General features: G+C 35.8%; 1 protein-coding gene across 5 annotated transcripts in view; it reads left to right on the forward strand.

Moving 5' to 3' along the window:
* The window catches only part of LOC106874019 (CDP-diacylglycerol--glycerol-3-phosphate 3-phosphatidyltransferase, mitochondrial), a 288,304-nt gene that overhangs the window by 221,263 nt on the left and 48,088 nt on the right, over positions 1-18,953 (forward strand). For all 5 annotated transcript variants that reach the window (XM_014921577.3, XM_014921579.3, XM_089353670.1 and 2 more), the window contains exon 5: positions 10,988-11,169. In XM_014921577.3, the coding sequence (XP_014777063.2) occupies positions 10,988-11,169 (182 nt within the window). The remainder of the gene's footprint in view (positions 1-10,987; positions 11,170-18,953) is intronic.

Here is an 18,953-nt window from a genome sequence, read left to right on the forward strand (position 1 = left end):
CAAATCCACTAACAAGGCTTTTGGTCGGCCCAAGGCTATAATAGAAGACACTTGCCCAAGGTGCCACACAATGGGACTGAACCCAGGACCATGTGGTTGGTAAGCAAGCTACTTACCACACAGCCACTCCTGTGCCTATCCACACAGCCATTCCTGCGCCTATTGTTAGGAATTGTATAAAAAAAAATTCTTAGAATATTTTATGTATTGCAGAGTAAACCAGTGTATTGCGCATAAATTTTAACAACAGAATCTTATATGGATTCTCAACGGCCAGATGGACCTTGGTTGAGAACCCCTAATATAGAGTTTTTATTCCAGAGAAAGAAATGATGTTTAAATTTGCATTACAGTAATGTCCATCACAAACCACAAATTTTATCTCACTACCCACAGGTCAATGCTATTATGAAAGTGTGCAACATTGAAAGAAGAGTATTGTAGCTTGCTTAAAATATTGTGATAAAGAAGTAAAATAACAAATTAGTGAAGACAGAGAACATCTTACAATGCAAAAAGGAAAAATTTTCATAATCTTTATATATTTCAGGTACAAAGGCCCATTATCAAGAAATGTGAGTCTTTGCAGTATCAAAGATCAACATAGCCAGTATTGTACAGACAAACATTTCTTTACTGTTTAGTTCTGATGAGACTTTGTACTCAAAATATCTTTTATCTTTTACCTACTTCAGTCTTTGGACTGTAGCCATGCTGGGGCACTAGCCAATCAAATCGAGAGACCAGTACTTAGTTTTTTTTTTTAACTGGTACTTGTTCTAACAGTATCTTTTGCTGAACTGCTAAGTTATGGGGATGTAAACAAATCAACACCATACATGCATGCATACATACATACATACATACATACATACATACATACATACAACATTTGGGCTGCTTGACATTTGATGAGATGAGAGACACATTGATGTGAAAACCCAAAAATACTAACAAGCACACACAATTTTCATATAAACAGTGACATAGACCACCCCTACCTAAAATGAAAACAAGGAGAGAGAGGCTTAACATTGATCCAAAATGCCTTTGAATACCGTATCCCTTTGGCAACATCTTTTAACCAAGTGCATCCCTTGACCAAGTTTGCATACATGAAGCTGATAACATCATAAGACTTGGAAGGCAGCTCCTTGAGCAATAATCTTTGTCTGATAACCTAGAATACATGCTCAAAGAAGTCACACGATTCTTCCGCAACATATCATCAGATGAAAGGATGAGCCTATATGAGTAGAAGACTATGCATGGATATGTTAGTAGAAAGCTCCATTATGATAGTAACATTGATCATCAAAGCAGTTTATCATGAACCAATAGCCACTTTGAAGGGTATGCATTTGCAATCCAGGATCAGGAAATACCAACCAAGTACCTGATGTAGGAAAATCAGTAAAATGTGACGACCGATGCAGACCTTGTGGAGTTAACACTGAAGATATTACCTACATCATAAGCAGTTGTCTGAAAATGTCATCATGGTATTATCTAATGATGAAACATGATGTTATAGCTAGGACACTCAATAACAAAATCCGTCAGAAGGATAAGAACCCACAGTATGGTAGAAGCTATAGTCACTCATAATAAAAAGGAGTACTGGTGGAATGTCCCAGTGAAGACCCCAATAAAATGTAAGCACAACAGACCTGATATAATGATTTGGGATAGAGAAAAGAAACTGTGTACAGTAGTGGAAATTAGCTGCCCAGTAGATGTTAGCATAAACCTGAAGATCAGTGAAAAAGAGAACTATTGAGAAATTTGCAGTTACTCTGTCCAGATCAAAAGTTCAGGTTTATACCTGTACTTATTGGTGCCCTGGGATATGTAACACACTGCCTAAATACATACATTCATGCATGCATGTGTGTGTGTGTGTGTGTGTGTGTGTGTGTATACAATAAGCTTCTTTCAGTTTCTCTCTACCAAATCTAGCCACAAGGCTTTGGTCAGTCTGGGGTTATAGTGGAAGACATTTGTCTAAGACACCATGCAGTGGGACTGAACCCAAGACCACATGGTTGGTAAGCAAGCTTCTTAACCACACAGAGCTATACTTGCACTTATATAAAGGTTATTAAACATTTTCTTTTTTGCATTGTAAGAAGCTTTCTTTCTTCATTATTTTTTATTGTGTTACATTGATATACACATGTACATGTGTATATGTGTGTGCATATATATGAAAGGATAGTTGCATAGTTGTATATGTGTGTGCATATATATGAATGGATAATTGCATAACCACCTCTTCCATGATGGCAAGGTTATGTATAGAGGTAAAAAACATATAGACAAGACCTCTTGGGGTCGTTGGGGCATTGCAGCCATGCAGCGTATCTTGGGCAAGAAAGCCTGGTGGAGCCCAACCCTCTTCAGGCAAAACTCATTTCTACAGCTGAGTGAACTGGATCAATGTGAAATGAAGTGTTTTGCTCAAGAACACAATGGATTGCCTGGTCCAAGGATAAAATCACAACCTTATGATTGTGAATCAAATACCCTAACCACTAAGTGATATGCATCCACTAGTGGTACTCATTTCTACAACTGAGTGGACTGGAGCAACATGAAGTGTGTTGCTCAAGAACACAATGCATTGTCTAGTTCAAGAACTGAAACCACAATCTTACGATTGTGAGTCCAACACCCTAACCACTAAGCCATACACAGACAAATTGCAATTCAAGAAAAATTGGTAAAGCCATTGGGGCATTGAATAGAATGTCTTGTAGTATTATTTGTCCTGTTTCACTGGGTTCTGAGTTAAGATCTCACTGAGGTCAACTTTGCCTTTCTTTCCTCTGGAATTGACAAAATACCAATCAACAGTAAAGTAAATTCATCTCAGTCTGTCTGTCTTTGAATTGACTATATTGAACTATGGGAAGGGTTATAGGGGAGCAGAACATCCTATTCTTGTGAAAAGGAGAAAGGGATGCTCTGTAGCCCCCATAGGCATGGAGGAACTAGCAACCATTTCTTGTAAAAATTCTGATATGCTATAGTAATTGCTCAAGTACAGATCAGTGTACGTAATACATCATGGGATGGAAATAAAGAAACTGCAGCAGTTTGGGGGAAGAAAGGTTGTGTGTGTGTGTGTGTGTGTGTGAGAAAGAGAGAGAGAGAGAGAGAGAGAGAGAGAGAGAGAGAGAGAGAGAGAGGGAGGAGAGAGAGAAAGAGAGAAATTGATTTGAAATCTAAATGTACAGATTTCATGTGGCATCAAATTGATGTAACTGTAATTATCAGCAGGTGTGAAGTAAACCTCTGACATTTAATTTACAAAAAATGGGTTGTGAGGTTTACTCATAGTTGCTGTTGCTGTCATCATGACTGATGCCTCTTCTGTTGTCATCTCCATCTTTTTGTTGCTGCTATTGCTGTTGTTGTTGTTGTTGAATCCTTAATTGAGCTGTTCTGTGATTAAAGACACTCTAGTTGTGACCATCTCACCATTTTTATATATATATATATATCTTAGACTACATTATTTGTCGTGTCCTCTATTTTTATTAAGCTGGTATGATTTGAAGGAGTTTTTAACTGCTATTTCTTAAAAGCTGAGCGACCACACAAGCTTCTTCATTGACTCAAGTATTACTCCCTTACATCATCCAGCACAATCTGTTTCAGTGCTTATGGTGTACCCCTGCTATGCGATGGAAACATATGGTTTTAGCTCATAGAAGCATGGTAGAACAAGGTAGTATTTGATGATGATGATGACAATGATGCTGCCACTATGAAAACACTGCTGCTGATAATGATGATGATGCCACTGTTACCATTAAAATGATGATGATGATGATGATGATTGTGATGATGATGAGGATGACTGGTGGTGGTGGTGGTGGTGTACTTAAAAGTACTCTTCTCTCCTTTTCTTTTAAAGTTAGTAAGGTGTGATTTTAGGGAGATTTGACTAATATTTCTAGCAGACTGAGTGGTCATGTAGAGGTTTCCTTCTTGGCACATGTTTATGTGCTGTTTGATAATACGTGAACTGCAAATGGTAGTTGTATGTGTAAATGGTAGTTTCAACATTTGTCTTAATATGTCTCTTTCTCAATTGCTGTGTATCAATTAATTTTGAAAACCATGAAGAATTTAGTAAAATAACCTTGTCATTATTAATTTGGTGCTCAGAAGATAAATTAACGCATAGAATTTTGATGGAAGGTTTTAATTTGAATAACTGTTAAAACAAGAAATTTGTATTATAGAACCAAAGGTGGTTTGAGGCAGGATGATATCAAAAAGATAAAAGCAAGAATAGAGTAAATGAAATTAATAGCTGACCGTAACAATTAAACTTGGTGTGGTGAGCCAATGAGGGATGCCTCTATGTGATCTCTCTATAATAAATAGCAGCTAAATCTTTCTCGGATCATAACCTATTGTTTTCTTTTTTTAAAAGTAGAACACATTGGATAATATAGCCATAGATATACAAAAAGACAGGATGGTCGAAGCTGGAACACCTTTGATGATAAGTTTTCTCAATCAGCCCTAATCTGGGGTTAAACAACAGCAAATCTGGTTTGTAGTAAATGTACAACCATCTTAAGGTGTAGATACACACAACATTACACAACATGTGGATTTCACACATTACTTTTTTTTTTCCATTTCTTTTTCTTCCACATAGAATTATTTTTCTCTTCAGAATGCCGCAGGTAGTACCAGTCTACATTGTTTACCAGTAGTGCTACTAACATATAATGACCTGACTTAAATCCTTCACATGGGATTTACTATTATTATTTTTTTCTTCCACACAGAATTATTTTTCTCTTCAGAATGCTGCAGGTAGTACCAGTCTACATTGTTTACCAGTAGCACTACTAACACATAGCGACCTGACTATGCCTTCTTCAAATTTTTCACTGTGTGCAGTTTTCACTGTGTGCAGTTTTCACTGTGTGCAGTTTTCACTGTGTGCAGTTTTCACTGTGTGCAGTTTTCACTGTGTGCAGTTTTCACTGTGTATAGTTAAAATTTTTCACTGTGTGTAGTTGTGTCTTCTTACACGGTCCATCTGTGTTGTATTTTATCTGCCACTGCGTGTAGTCCGACTCCCCGTCGACACTGATATGTTTCACATTATGACAACTTATTTTGTCATGTGTGTGACTGGCCCAAACAGTGTACCTCACTGACTGACCCTGTCTGTCCACTAATTATCAGTAGTGGAACAGCTCACTTCTCACTAGGGGATGTCTGCCACAACAGAGTCTAGTTGAGAACCACTGATATAAAGAACAGTGAAAGGAAGATGCTCAAACTCCTATAGTAGGAAGTGGGATGGATGAAGATGCTTAAGAAATGAGTATAAGGATTATTTTTTACATAGGTAGGAAGCCTGAGTTTTGTTGTCTGCTTTTATGAACTGGAAAAGTAGAAGTTATGATGTTTATACCTTTAACTATAGCAAGAAGTGAAATAGGCCTAATTGAAAAATTGAAACAGTGATATCAGAAAGTAGAAATGGTTGAGTAATGATATACAACATATTCATGTAAGGAACCAAAAAATAATGTTATATTTGCTATTTTCACTATATTCCTCTCTACTCTGTTAGTCTTTTAATGTTCTCCATGAAAAGTTACTTAGTTACTTAATATGTTGTAATATGACTGTCTTATCACTGATCTCAAACAAGCCACGAAAAACCTCTGAACATCTGTTGTTTGCTTGCATTGCCAACCTTTGTGCTGCTTCACACTAATTTATAAGCACCCTATGGGATCATTGTTACTTCTGTTACTTCTCTTAAAAAAAATAAAGCAAAAAACAAAAACTAATCTGAACTTTTATGATCTAGTCTGAATTTTTTTAAGGAAACATTTAGAACCGACTCTGAAACTAAAAACGAAAGTTGTTGTTGTCATGTGGTGGTTGCAATATGATGGATACAGGAGAAGTCTTTGGAATATATTTAAAACATCTATTTGGAGGCTTTATACCAAATATCTGATAAGCATTACACAATAGGTTACTTGTCTCCTGGCTTCTTGTAGGTTGGTAGTGGTTGACTTAACAGTTTTGATACTAAGATTACTGGTTCATTCCCCATAAGCAGTTGAGTTAGTAATTTCTTATACCTGGAAAAACTCCTTAAATTTCTTTTTCTTTACCCTGTATTTTCTCCATTCATATTTATTTAAATTATTGAGACCTCACTATACTTATATACTAGCATTCCATCAATTACAACAATGAGTGTTCCAGTTAATTTGATCAATGAAACAGCTTGCTCATGAAATTAACATACAAGTGACTGAGCTCTCCACAGTGTTTGTGAAGAGTTCAGCTACTCTTAATGTAAGTTCTCTCTTTGCTACTTCATTTCATCTTTCTCATTGTCATTACTTTCTCTCACTCTTTCTCAGTTATGACTATTACTCTCACTACTTCTCCTTCACTGTATTAATATTCAATCTCCTCTCCCTTCACCTCTCACTCAATATATATGTATTTGGATTATTCTTCCATTTGAGAGCGATCAGGTTCATTTTTAGTATTCTCATTTGTGAGAGCAGTCCAGTTTATTTCAGATATTCTCATTTTAAAAATCATCTCCGGCTAATTGTTGAGAGGACATTGGTGTTGCTTTGGTGGAGGTTTGTGCTCTTTGAGTACTCTTGTTAATAATTTGTATAATATATATATATATATATATATATATATATATATATATATATATATATATATATATATATATATATATATATATGGGAGAATATACAAAAAATAACAACAGACGAGGACAGGTGGTGTAAATAACAAAAGTATATATTAGTATGACGCTCGGGAAATATATATTAATAGTTCAACCCACCCCTCCTTTCTCTTGACCAAATGAGAGCAGCAGTGTTCTGTACTGCTCTCATTTGGTCATGGATTCAAAGTTTTATTAATGAAATCATTATATTGTTTTGGTCTTTGATGGCACAGTAAAAGCTTGAGGAATCAATATCATCATGCTATCAGTAAGTCCACCTTGCCTGAATCAAATAGAATCATCACCAAAAATATTTAGATTTTGGGGGTGTATTCTAAATGAAGTTATTATTTTTCTTGTTTTTCTGTTGTCATCATCGTTGTCATCTGTTCTCTTCCTCCTCCTCCCCTTATTCACCTTTCTCCTTCTCGCCTTTCTCCTCCTCTCTGCTGCTGCTACCACCACCACCACCGTTGGCATTGTTGTTGTTGTTGTTGTTGTTATTATTATTATTATTATTATGAAGGTGGTGAGCTGGCAGAATCATTAGCACACTGCTGCTATGTTCTGAGTTCAAATTCCACTGAGGTTGACTTTGCCTTTCATCCTTTCAGGGTCAATAAATTAAGTACCAGTGAAACACTGAGGTCAATGTAGTCGACTAGTCCCCTCCCACCAAATTTCAGGCCTTGTACCTATAGTAGAAAGGATTATTATTATTATTGTTATTGTTGTTGTGAGCTAGCAGACTTGTTAGTATGTTAAAACAAAATGCTAAGTACCATATCTTTTGACTGCTTATGTTCTGAGTTCAAATCTCGCTGAAGCTGCTTTTACCTTTCATCCTTTCAGGGTTGATAAAATAAAGTACGACTCCAAATGCTGGAGCAGGGGGCAAGGGTTAGGGTAATTGACATACCCGCTCTCCTCAAAACTGCTGGCCTTGTGCCAAAATTAGTATGAATTACGATTATTATTTCTTCCAAACCTATTTCTGAACATAATCTTTTCATGTAAAGCATAAAAGCCCTGATCAAGTGAATAGCTTCTTTGAATAGCAAAATTACCTATCTAAATCATCAGGTAAACTCCCTTAACCTTATTCTTAAGGATGCCTCCAGTGTCTTTTTCTTTTTCTTTTGGATTCTGCTAATTGTTGTTCTTGTTGTTGCTGTTGTTTTTCTTCTGCTTTGTTTTGTGTTTGTTCCTGTTAACTTTATAATTTAAGTAACGTCTGCAATATTAGCTAAGAGTGAGAAAGAGAGTGAGGATAGAGATAGATAGATAGATAGATAGATAGAGAGATAGATAGATTGCTAGATAGATAGATAGATAGAGAGATAGAGAGAGAGAAAGGAATATGTAAAGACAAAGCTATTAAGGAAGGAAGTGAAGGATATGCATAACAAATTCTTCCAGGAAGGCAAATATTTACAGCTGTTAAATCTATCTATTTTATATACTCATGGCTTTACGGATTTAAGTTTGTGTGTGTGTGTTGTGTTGGGTGGGGTATGTATTTAGGGAAGAGTGACTATATATAAAAGTCAGTTGGTTTTGCTAATTGGGGGAGATAGAAGTAGTTTTCCATGGAAAACTTCATTTATTCTTTTAATTTATATAATTTTTGCTTTTGCTTTGGTTTTTCATTTTAATTTCTCCTTATTGTTGTTACTGTGATGAAAAGGGCAGGGGAATTTTTGTTTAAAAACATATCTTACATAAGTTTTGGTAATTATTGGCAAGCTAAATACTTGTTCTTGTAGCGGATATAAGCAGACCTGCTGATTTGAAAACAAAAACAGCAGTAACAACAACAACAACAATAATGGCTTCAGATTTAGGCACAAGTCCAGTAGTTTTGTGGGGGAGGGAATTAGTTAATACCACCATCCCCAATCTTTGAATTATACTTTATTTTATCGACCTTGGGGGAATGACAGGCAAAATTGATTCAAACAAGAAATGAACTCAGAACATAATAATAATAATAGCCCTTTTTACTGCAGGCACAAGGCCTGAAATTTGGGGGAAGGGATTAAGTCAATTACATTGACCCCAGTGCATAACTGGTACTTATCTAATCGACCCTGAAAAGATGAAGGCAAAATTGACCTTGGCTGAATTTGAACTCAGAATGCAGCTACAGGCGAAATATTGATAAATATTTTGCCCAGTGTGCTAATGATTCTACCAGCTCACTGCCTAAATGATGATGATGATGATGATGATAATAATAATAATAATAATAATAATAATAATAATAATAATAATAATAATAATAATAATAATCCTTTCTACTATTGGCACAAGGCCCAAAATTTTGCAGGGGAGGGGGTAAGTCAATTACAACAACTCCAGTATTCAACTGGTACTTATTTTATCAACCCGAAAAGGATGAAGGGCAAAGTCAACCTTGATGGAATTTGAACTTAGAATGTAAAGATGGATAAAATGCCATTAAACATTTTGCCTGACATGCTAACAATTCTCCAGCTCACTGCTTGTCATCAGAGCATTGGGTTCAATACCACCCAGTCTGAAAAAACATCTGTAAACCTTAGAAATACCCTAGAATATAGATGTATTGCAAAAGTCGGCATTACTTGGAACTCCATGCATATTGCATAAAATGCTGTCTATCTGAGTTCTTTGTTGTGACTTGACAAACAAAACAAACCTCCGGTAGACATAATATCTTCAATCAACAACCTCACAATATTGTATACTCTGCGATGTCTATAATAATAATAATAATAATAATAATAATAATAATAATGGTAATGATAATCCTTTCTACTATAGGCACAAGGCCAGAAAATTTGGGGGTGGGGGAGGAGGTAAGTTGATTACATCAACCCCAGAACTCAGCTGGTACTTATTTTATCAACTATGAAAGGGTGAAAGGCAAAGTCAACCGTGGCGGCATTTAAACTCAGAATACAAAAAATGTTGTGAAGCATTTTGTCTGGTGCTCTAACAATTCTGCTAGCTTGCTGCCTTAATAATAATAATAATAATAATAATAATAATAATAATAATAACAATAATAATAATAATAATAATAATAATAATAATAATTCTGAGTGGATTTGGTATGCAGAAACTGTGTGGAAGCCTATCATATATGTGTTTGTGTCTGTATTTATCCCACCACCATTGCTTGACAAGCAGTGTTGTTTTGTCTATTATTCTCTGTAACTTAGCGGTTTGGCAAAAGAGAATAGTAGAATAAGTAGAATGACAGGCATTAAAAAATGATGATGATGATGATTATGAGGTTCTGTGTCCTATCTAAGCCCAGAGGAAATATGTCATAATAATAATAATAATAATAATAATAATAATAATAATAATAATAATGATAATAATAATAAGTTAGTACTGGGGGGCGATTTGTTCAGCTAAACCCTTCAAGGCAGTGCCCCAGTATGGCCTCAGTCCAAACACTGAAACAAGGAAAAGATAAATGACAATAGGCCCAAGGTCTGAAATTTGGGGGAGGGGACTAGTCGATCACATTGACCCCAGTGTTTCACTGCTACTTATTTAATTGACCCCAAAAGGATGAAAGGCAAGGTCAACCCTGGCGGAATTTGAACTCAGAACGTAGCGATGGGTGGAATACCGCTAAGCATTTTGTCTGGCATATTAACAATTCTGCTAGTTCATCATCGCCTTAATAATAATAATAATAATAATAATAATAATAATAATAATAATAATAATAATAATAATAATAATAATAATATGAATAATAATAATAATAATAATAATAATAATAATAATAATAATAATAATATGAATAATAATAATAATAATAATAATAATAATAATAAATAATAATAATGGCTGATTTAGGCAAATGGCCAACAGTTTTCAGAAGGGATTAGTCGATACCATCAACTCCAGTACTTAATTAGTACTTTATTTTATTAACCTTGAAAGGGCGTAAAGCAAAGTTGAACTCAGCAGAAATGATAATATCACTTGTCTTTTGTCTTCTTCTTCTCAAGCTTCAGTTTTCAGCACTTTCTCCATATCTTCCCCAGTCTTCTTTATATATCTATAGAACACAGGTCTTGTGCTAAATGTATGATAAATGAAATTAACAGTTTGGGAATTATTTATGTTGTCAACATTTTGATCATTGACTTCAAAATTGTCTTAATGGCCTTAAAAATTTCTCATTAAAACTTTGTTTTTTTTCTTCTTTGACTTTTTTTTTTGTAGTGCCAACCTTAGTGAAACATATTTTACTAACCGTCAAGATCGTTACATTCTTTTCAACAACTGTCCTGAAATGGCTGACTTCTTTTCCTCGCTCATCAAAACTGTTGCCTCGTTTTCATTCCAAGTCAACTCCGATTGCTCTGTAACATTTCCTGAAGAATTTGGTGTGCACCCTTATGAAGGTAGGTTTTAATGAAATACTCTTTTACTCTTTTACTCTTTTACTCTTTTCAGTCATTTGACTGCGGCCATGCTGGAGCACCGCCTTTAGTCGAGAAAATCAACCCCAGGACTTATTCTTTGTAAGCCTAGTACTTATTCTATCGGTCTCTTTTTGCCGAACCGCTAAGTTACGGGGATGTAAACACACCAGCATCAGTTGTCAAGCGATGGTGGGGGGGGGGGACAAACACAGACACACAAACACACACACACACACACACACACACACACACACACACATACAACGGGCTTCTTTCAGTTTCCGTCTCCCAAATCCACTCACAAGGCTTTGGTCGGCCCAAGGTTATAATAGAAGGCACTTGCCCAAGGTGCTACGCAGTGGGACTGAACCCGGAACCATGTGGTTGGTAAGCAAGCTACTTACCACACAAAACATTTTGCATTCTCTTTTTTTTTTTTCTATATGTTTAGGTGTTTTAGGTTGTTTGAATTTTTGTTTCATTTTCATTTTTAAATATTCCTTTTTTGTGCAGGGATTACTTTTTTCAACTTCTCAGTTTTTTTGCATTTTATAGCTTATATGTATATATAAGTAGAAAAGAACATAAACGCAAGTAGGTTTAAAGCATATATTTAAATTGAATAAAAAATTTAGAGTATAGAATAAAGAATGGAATAAAGAATACAAATTAAACAAAAAGAGCTATTTAAAAGTCCTGTCTTGACAGCTGTTTTGAGAGTACCATGGCTTATGTCATAATCATATTTATATATAATAAAAACCCCTGGTCCCATGCCTGTGGTTACCTCACTGGTCCTGTGCCGGTGGCATGCCTCACTGGTCCTGTGCTAGTGGCACATAAAAAGCACCATTTGAGCATAGTCATTGCCAATGCTGCCTGACTGGCAACCATGCCGGTGACATGTAAAAAGCACCATTTGAGCGTGGTTGTTGCCAGTGCTGCCTGACTGGCCCCCATGGTTGTGGCATGTAAAAAGCCCCCACTATACTCTCAGAGTGGTTGGCATTAGGAAGGGCACCCAGCTGTAGAAATCTTGCCAGATCAGATTAGAGCCTAGTGCAGCCTCCTGGCTTGCCAGTCCTCATTCAAACCGTCCAACCCATGGCAGCATGGAAAGCAGACGTTAAATGATGATGGTGATAAGGAAGATCTGGAATAACATAAGTTCCTGCGGGTGTGGGTGTATTTTGTATTCTTTACTCTGTACTCTGTATTTTCTATTCTATGTAAATATATATATATATGCATTAAGCCTACTTATGTTTATCTTTGAAATGAAAATCTGTCGTGGATTTGATAGGCAGAAAATGAAAGAAGCCTGTTGTATATGTGTGTGTGTGTTTCTTTGTGCGTGTGTGTTACTGTCTAGTCATGTAGAAAAATTACCTTACTTGGAAACAAGGAGGATTGACGACAGGAAGGACATCCAGCTGTAGAATATCCACCTCAACAAATTCTGTCTGACCCATGCAAGCAGGAAGAAGTAGATATTATTATAATGATGATGATGATGATATATATCATCACCATCTTTTAATGTCTGTGTTCCATACTGGCATGGGTTGGATGGATAGACAGGATCCAGTGTGTCCAAGAACTGCATTATACTCCAATGTCTTCTAACTTGGTTTCTGTTGCTGGATGCTCTTCCTAATGCCAACCACTTTGAATGTGGACTTGGTGTTCTCTGATTTATTGAGGTCACCATGAGCTTACTAAACTACAATCCTAGGGTGGTGGGGTCAGCTTCATGCTATGGGATGAGGGGGTCAAACTATGAGAAGCAAGAGTGCAGCAGTGCAGCTTTTTGTAGAGAAACTGCATGGCTACTCACATCTAGTTGGGGAAGGAGAGAGAATGAGAAAATGAAAGTAGGAGATGCAAGAGATTGATAATGGGGAAATGGTTTTCTAGGTGATCCCACAAGGTACAAAGTATATTGAAGAATTGGTTTACAATATTGTAGTGGGATGGAGAATGAGGGGATCTGGAAGTAGATTGTCAAAATGGATAGGGTTGAAGGGTGAATGAGCAAAGAGGCATGAGTTGGGGAGATAGAAGGGTGCAGAAGAAAGTTGGTGGGTGATTAGCAAGTGTAGTAAAGATGACACAATGATTGGGGTGGGAGATGACATGGTGGAGTAGTCGGTAGGAGCTGGGGGTGGGGTGGAAGAAAAAGCAGGTCTGATATATGGGGGATGGGTGAGTAATTGTAATGTGAGTGGAGAGCATATTATATAGCACTTCCAGAACTCAGTTTTGCTAGTGTGGGTAGGTCTTTTTGAGAACCTCCTTTTCCCAGAGATCCTGGTCTTTTATCTCATCTGCCAGACAAAGGGTCCTGAGGTCAGCCTTAATCACTTTGTCTCATGTCTTCCTGAGTTTCCCTCTTTCATAAGTTCCAGGTACATTTAGCATCTGTCACTTCGTATGTTGTTGGCACTCCGTCGCTTACGACGACGAGGGTTCCAGTTGATCCAATCAACGGAACAGCCTGCTCATGAAATTAATGTGCAAGTGGCTGAGCACTCCACAGACACGTGTACCCTTAACAGTACACAGTGTGACAAGGCTGACCCTTCGAATTACAGGCACAACAGAAACAGGAAGTAAGAGTGAGAGAAAGTTGTGGTGAAAGAGTACAGCAGGGTTCGCCACCAATCCCTGCCGGAGCCTCGTGGAACTTTAGGTGTTTTCGCTCAATAAACACTCACAGCGCCCGGTCTGGGAATCGAAACCTCGATCCTATGACTGCGAGTCCGCTACCCTAACCACTGGGCCATTACACCTCCACTGTCACTTCTTAATACAGCTGCTTTCATCCACACACATCACATGTCCATACCAGTGCTGTCTTCTTTCTTGCATGGGGTTACAACATTGAACATTGCTTTACAAAAATTAATAATGCATGTGTGTGTATATATCTATCTATCTATCTATCTATCTATCTATCTATATATATATATATATATAATATATATATATATATATATATATATATATATATAAAGTGCAGCAATGGCTGTGTGGTACGTAGCTTGCTTACCAACCACATGGTTCCCGGTTCAGTCCCACTGCATGGCACCTTGGGCAAGTATCTTCTACTATAGCCTAGGATTGACCAAAGCCTTATGAGTGGATTTGGTAGATGGAAACTGAAAGAAGCCTGTCGTCTGTGTGTGTGTATGTATGTTTGTGTGTCTGTGTTTGACCCCCCCCCCCATCGCATGACAACCGATGTTGGCATATCTACATCCCCGTAACTTAGCAATTTGGCAAAAGAGACCGATAGAATAAGTACTAGGCTTACAAAGAATAAGTCCTGAGGTTGATTTGTTCGACTAATGGCGATGCTCCAGCATGACGGCAGTCAAATGACTGAAACAAATAAAAGAATAAAAGAATATATGTATGTATATATATATATATATATATATATATATATATATATATATATATATATATATATATATATTTGCACGAAGCATAATGATGCTTAAAAAGCATTCACTTGCTAGAAATAAGAGCTAAAGTCTTAAATTTATACATTTAACAGCACAAAATAAAATATTATGCAGTTTAGGACATTAACATACCTGGGTTTCAGCTTTTGGATATTTAATCCTTGAGCATCTTCAGTGTGAACTACCCAGTAAGAATTCACGACCATCACGTTAAACTCTGACAGTGCAACTGGTTTTGTTTTGCACCAAAAACAGAGCACACAGTGCAGAAAAATTATATGCATCATTACGCTTCGAGCAAATTTATAATTCATAGCTATATAATGCAACTGTGCCTGCGATCCATCTATGTCTCTGCTGGTGATATCATCAATTTTAAAATTTATCCACATATGATATTAACAGTAGAGACATCTTATTTCAAATCTTAGTGTTTGAATGTTTTACTTAAACGCTTAGTTTAGAATAGGGGCAGCTGATGAAGGAAATATTCTCTATGTGGCCTGTTTGTTTTCTGTGCTCTGTTTATGTTCTGTTTTTCATTTTGTCCACGGTTTTTTGTGACGCCCTATACCCAGATATGCATCTATATATACATGTAGATGTAGGTATGTACATATATATGCATATACTCACATATTATTTGTATTATATATATATGTATATATATATATATATATATATATATATATATATATATATATATATATATATATACATGTAGATGTAGGTATGTACATATATATGCATATACTCACATATTATTTGTATTATATATATATGTATATATATATATATATATATATATATATATATATATATATATATATATATAGATATATATATGTATATAAACCTCTCCATTTGTTCATTACTATTCTTTATGTTTTACACCACACCAACACACATATATATATATATATATATATATATATATATATGTATGTATGTATGGATGTATGTATATATATATATGTTTGCTTACTACTTGGAGTAATACAATAAATAGAAAGTAAGTTATGACATTCCATCATGAATGTTGAATTATAAATAAACAGGATAGCAAATGGAGATTTTGATGAAGTAAAACTTAATAGCTAAAGAAATGAGAGGGCTATTAAGAAAAAGTATATATATATAAGATGAAGTAAGTGTGTCATTTGGATGTGGCATTCAAAGAATCATCACTATGACATTGTGTGGGTTTGGGGAATAGGGTGAGAGTGAATATGTATATGTACTGAATACAATCTTTCTATATACATATACGATGCCACCCACTTTAACACCACCTGGGCACCTTTATGGGGAATTTCAGTTTGTTGCAAGTATTTGTAGCAGATCTCTCGTTCCCCCTCCATCCACTCTTACCTACAAGCATTGACCTGTATATGTCTCAGCTGGGCATCAGCAGCATCAATCTCACCAACCAAGCTGGGAGGGCCTACAAAACTTATGAGTATGACCTTTTTCCTAAGTAACTTATAAAATGAACATAAACATAAACCTACTCATACACAAGACACATGTGCATGCATGCGCACGCACGCACACACACACACACACACACACAAACGTACACAGAGTGTATTTTCTGTTTATTTGTACTGCAGTTTTTATAAGTACAAATACATACCCATAAGCAGTTCACACTTCATCACACAAACAATCACATACACAGACACACATAAACTGTCAAGCAACTATTCTCTTGTGCATGCTTGGCAGATGCTCCAGTTGAGCTTTTGTTCTAAGTTAATCTATTAAATCTTTGCCCCTCCCAATTTTCTGACTTCCAAGCCTGCCTAACAGAACTGCCTAAGTCTGTTAAAATACTATCAGTTGCTTGCTGGTTTCTTATCTCCACTTGAAGAGCCCTGTTTATGGCATCCAGCTATTTAGACTTGAGGAGGCTTTTTTTTTTTTAATAACATATTCTCATCTAATATTTTGTCTTTTGACAGCCGCTGCTGTTCCTACAATATAACCCAGCTTTCTTTGCCTTCATTGATTCCATTTTTTTTTTATCTGCCATTATTGCATTCTCTCTCCTCACCCCCACTCCTGTTGGGTTTGTCCCTTCCTGCTTCCTTATATTTTTAGTCTTAGGGCTGTGGGCAAGCAGAAATGACAAAAGGACAATACTCAGTGTCTGTCTGTCTGTCTGCCTGCCCGTCTGTTTTCCTTCCTTCCTTTCTTTCTATTTTCTTTCTTTCTTTCTTTACTTCATTCATTCTTTCTTTTGCTCATTCATTCATTTATTCATTCATACATTCGTTCATTCATTCTTTCTTTCTTTCTTTCTTTCTTTCTTTCTTTCTTTCTTTCTTTCTTTCTTTCTTTCTTTCTTACATATATACATACACATACAAGCATACATCTCTATATATATGTATATACAAACTCACAAACACAGACACACACACACACATAAACACACACACACACACACACACACACACACACACACACACTCATGTGATATATATGTGTGCATGTGTTATTGGCATGATTAAAATGGTAATAAAAAATGCCACCAATAACCCCCTCATCCATGAGATAAGACTGGGAGGGTCTAGAACCATCAATAGGCATAGAAACTTTATTGTTCCAAACCAAATTGAAAGAACTAATAAGGAAATATGCAAAAAAAAATCTATAATAAAAAAAGATAAAAGTGAACAATAAAGAATATTATATTTCAAAGAAAAACTATTCTTGGTATACACAAATGTGTGTGTGTGTGTGGGGGGTATCTACTCTGTATGTTTGTATGTAATTCTACATTATAATGCATTTTGCTTTTTCCGCCTTGTGGTTAATACATGTATCCCACCAAATTTTAATGATTATTAATGCAATCTAATATTTTGCTTTTATGTTGCTCTTGTGGCAAATAGAGAGTTACTACTACTACTACTACTACTACTACTACTACTACTACTACTACTACTACTACATTCTGAGTTCAAATTCCACCGATTGACTTTTGCCTCTCATAATTTTGGGGTTGATAAAATATGTACCAGTAGAGTACTAGGGTCAATGTACATGTCTTACCCCTCCCCTGAATTTGCTGGCCTCGTGCCAAAATTTGAAATTATCATCATCATCATCATCATCATCATCATCATTATTGTTGTTATTCTTTAAGGCAGTGAGCTGGTAGAATTGTTACCATGCCAAGCAAAATACTTAGTGGCATTTTGTCCGTCTCTGCATTCTGAGTTCAAATTGTACTGATGTCGACTTTACTTTCCATCCTTTCAGAGTCGATAAAATAAGTACCAGATGAACACTGGGGTTGATGTAATCAACTTATCCCCTCCCCCAAAATTGCTGCCCTTGTGGCAAAATTTGAAACCATTATTATTATTATTATTATTATTATTATTATTATTATTATTATTATTATTATTATTATTATTATTATTATTATTATTTTTAAGTACCAGTGAAACATTAGGGTTGATGTAATTGACTAGTCCCCTCCCCAAAAATTTCAGGTCTTTTGGCTTTAGTAAAAAGAATTATTATTACTATTATTATTATTATTATTATTATTATTATTATTATTATTGAGGTGGTGAGCTGGCAGAATCATTAGCATACCAGGCAATATGCTTAGTGGTATTTCACCTGTAATTATGTTCTGAGTTCAAATTCCACTGAGATTGACTTTGCCTTTCATCCTTTCAGGGTCAATAAATTAAGTACCAGTTAAACACTGGGGTTAATGTAATCAATTAGCCTCCTCCCCACAAATTTCAGGCCTTATGCCTATAGTAGAAAAGATTATTATTAAGGCAGCGAACTGGCAGAATTGTTAGCATGCCGAGCAAAATGCTTAGCAGCATTCTGTCTGCTTTATGTTCTGAGTTCAAATTCCACCGAGGTCGACTTTGCCTTTCATCCTTTCATCAGGGTCAATAAATTAAGTGCCAGTGAAACACTGGAGTCAATGAAATCGACTTATCTCCTCCCTCAAAACTGCTGCCCTTGTAGCAAAATTTAAAATCATCGTTATCATCATCATTATTATTATTATTATTATTATTATTATTATTATTATTATTATTATTATTATTAAGGTGGCAAGTTGGCAGAATCGTTAGCATGTTGGGAAAAATGCTTAGCAGTATTTTATCTGCCAAGGTCGACTTTGTCTTTCATCCTTTCAGGATTGATAAAATAAGTACCAGTTGAACACTAGGGTTGATGTAATTGACGTATCCCCCAAGTTGCTGCCCTTGTGGCAAAATTTGAAATCATTATTATTATTATTATTATTAT

The sequence above is a fragment of the Octopus bimaculoides genome, chromosome 1 (assembly GCF_046866305.1).
Source record: "Octopus bimaculoides isolate indiv1 chromosome 1, ASM4686630v1, whole genome shotgun sequence".
Classification (NCBI taxonomy): domain Eukaryota; kingdom Metazoa; phylum Mollusca; class Cephalopoda; order Octopoda; family Octopodidae; genus Octopus; species Octopus bimaculoides.